Below are 2622 nucleotides of genomic sequence, written 5' to 3'. Positions count from 1 at the left end.
AGTTGCAACTATCTTATGGTTTCTTCGGATCCGAATAGAGAGCCGTAAGCAGAGTCGAGGGGGACTTCAGTGGTCTTCATCCGACGCACCACAAGAGGACCGAAGGGGAACACGCCGTTCAATCGCCCAGCACAGTCTTCCGTCGGGTCTTGTCCTCCGGACTGCATCGGTCGCACCGGAAGTAGTGTCATGCCGACTTTGTACTGCCATCGGACACCAATTGCAGGACTGCGATGCCAACATATCTTCCGACACGAAACAAAACCGACTGAGAGCTGCAAGCTGTTGTTTCAGATGCGGAAAAATAAACCACGTAGCGCGTGATTGCCGCCTGTCGACACGACTGGTATGCAGCACCTGCAGCGGACGTCGTATCACCATCCTCTGCGACATATGGCGCTTTTCACAAGACAAGTCAAGACTGAGCTCCCCCGGTGTCAGTAAATCACACACAGGCGAGAACCAAGGCCTACCAAACAACGTGATCACTGCTCCCACCACCAGCTCGGGAGTATCATGGGTTTTGCTTCACACTGCGAAGATTTGGGCTACAGGTGCGTTTTTCTGGAGACCGGAAGCCAGCGGACATTATAAAACGATAGTTCTCGGAGAGGCTTCGATGCCCAGTTCTCGGTACCGAAGAGCTCACCCTCTACACATTCGGAAGCACTAAACGCCCCACAAATTATTGCTGCCGCCATGTCGAATTGACGCTACAGAGCTAATACAGCGCAAGCAAGGTTACCGTGGAGGCTCTTGAAGCATCCGAACTATGTACTGTAATGACACCACCTCTCGACAACGATATCTTAAATGAGCTACATTCCGAAGGTCTGATTGTGGCTGACGTCGCTCCCCCTAGTTTACAGGTAAGACAGAGAGGTCAGTGTACCTATCGGCTCTGACGTCTACTGAAAGGTAGCAACTGGAAAAATTCGCCGTCTAAGTGAGCATCTGACAGCAGTACATACCATCTTTGGATGGATGGTACAAGGGCGCTACATGTGCCCAACGGGTGACCGAAGTAACACCACTGCCGTTTCAACAACCAGCTGTGAAACGTCGCACTCCAAATTGCTACCTGATCCATCTGATATGTGGCGACTGGACACAATCGGCATCCCCGACCTTTTCTCGTTGGACCCAGCAACTCACCCAGAGTTGCATCAAATCAACGGACAGATCATTAAAAAGCAAAACGGCGACGGCGTGAGTGTGTATGCGGGGGTTGTCTTTAGTGAGGCGCCGACGCTCTCTGATGCGTGTTGTTGTCCACGGTTTTATTCTATTCTTTTGCGAAACGAGGAAAATTCAGGTAAAAAGCAAATTGTAAATTTGACGAAGGGGAACCTCGTCGAAGCGCTTCACCAGAGAGGCGTGTCAGTGCCGTCCGGCTCACCGAAGAAAGAACTCATCGTTAAGCTGTACTGGCAGCACGTTTCGAACGACGGTCGCTTCCCATCGGGTGACCACTCGAGCGACGAGGACCGTCCGAGATACCTCCAACAACACGACGACAGCTACACGCTCCCGGAGGTGTCCGACAGCATCACGTCACTTTCAGATGACGCCTTGTTGGCCAAGCACCGCGACTTGGGTTTCCAGGCAGGCCCTGTTGTAACCTCGACTCGGAGCCTGTTCGAGAGGCAGCTTCAGCAGCTGCTGAACAATAGCAGCGTCCCAACCACTCCGTCCGTCCCAACCAACGAGTTGTCTGCCACAGAGGAGTATGAGGAAGAGGAGCCTCAAGTCATCCCCGAGAACAACTCTGACGAAGAGGACGGTCCTTTCTGTAGGGGCCTGCAGGGGGAACCCACGACCATCTTCCTTCTGCGTGCCCAAAGTGTCCGGTTCAACCTGAGCAACAGCAACTCCCCCGGCGTGAACGAGGCCGTGCAACCGAGTCGGCGTTGGTTCACCTACAGCACCCGCAGCAGCAGCCTTCCTCAGGCCGGTTCACCTGTCCAGGTGACGCAGCGTTCCAGAGCGGGAACTCGTAGAGAGGACATGGCGGGCCGTAGGGTGGCCACCACGCCGGCTGTTGGCAAGCAGCGGCGCATATCCATGGTGGTCAAGGTGCTCATCGTGCTGACGGTAATTACCGTGAACGTGCTCACCTACGTGCGAACGCCCGTCGAGCAGGGGTCGCAAAAAAGCAAGATCTTAACCAGTAGTTCCTTCATCGCTCCCATTAAACTAGTAACGCTGCCCCGTTTGGAATTGCTAGCTTGCTTGTTAGGAGCACGTCCCTTTGACTAGGTAAAAAAAAGACACTAAGGATTGCTCATCTGCAAGTTCAATTGTGGACTGACTCCAAAGTTGTCCTATGCTGGATTGCCCATGACACAACAATATGGCAGCAGTTCGTCCGCAACGGTGTGACCGAAATTCATCGACCCGCCGAAGGATTTCCTCGAACCCATTCCCCGAGCCACGATAACCCGGTAGATCTATACTCACGCGAGGAGTTGCAGCTGCCTTCTTACTCAAAAGTCGAAAATGGTGGAACGACCCTCTCTGGTTCAGCCAGTCATCGACACACTGGCCCATCAAGGAAGCTTGCAACCAACCCACCATTCTTCCAGAGACACTGGATCCGAACCGGAAGATCCGCAGGCACTG

The 2622-nt window shown here is 53.5% G+C and overlaps 1 protein-coding gene across 1 annotated transcript; it reads left to right on the top strand.

Moving 5' to 3' along the window:
- Positions 1 to 1095: 1095 nt before the first annotated feature.
- LOC115325356 (lamina-associated polypeptide 2, isoforms beta/delta/epsilon/gamma-like) lies at positions 1096 to 2259 on the top strand. Its single transcript, XM_029981585.2, has one exon. It carries the CDS (start codon positions 1096 to 1098, stop codon positions 2257 to 2259), a length of 1164 nt encoding a protein of 387 aa, XP_029837445.2.
- Positions 2260 to 2622: the final 363 nt, after the last annotated feature.

Source organism: Ixodes scapularis, unplaced genomic scaffold (genome assembly GCF_016920785.2).
Source record: "Ixodes scapularis isolate PalLabHiFi unplaced genomic scaffold, ASM1692078v2 PGA_scaffold13__105_contigs__length_92229423, whole genome shotgun sequence".
Lineage (NCBI taxonomy): Eukaryota > Metazoa > Arthropoda > Arachnida > Ixodida > Ixodidae > Ixodes > Ixodes scapularis.
This window is presented reverse-complemented; position numbering and strand designations above follow the sequence as displayed.

Coding starts and splice junctions, on each gene's coding strand:
- LOC115325356 (XM_029981585.2), top strand. CDS start 1,096: ATGTGGCGACTGGACACAATCGGCATCCCCGACCTTTTCTCGTTGGAC.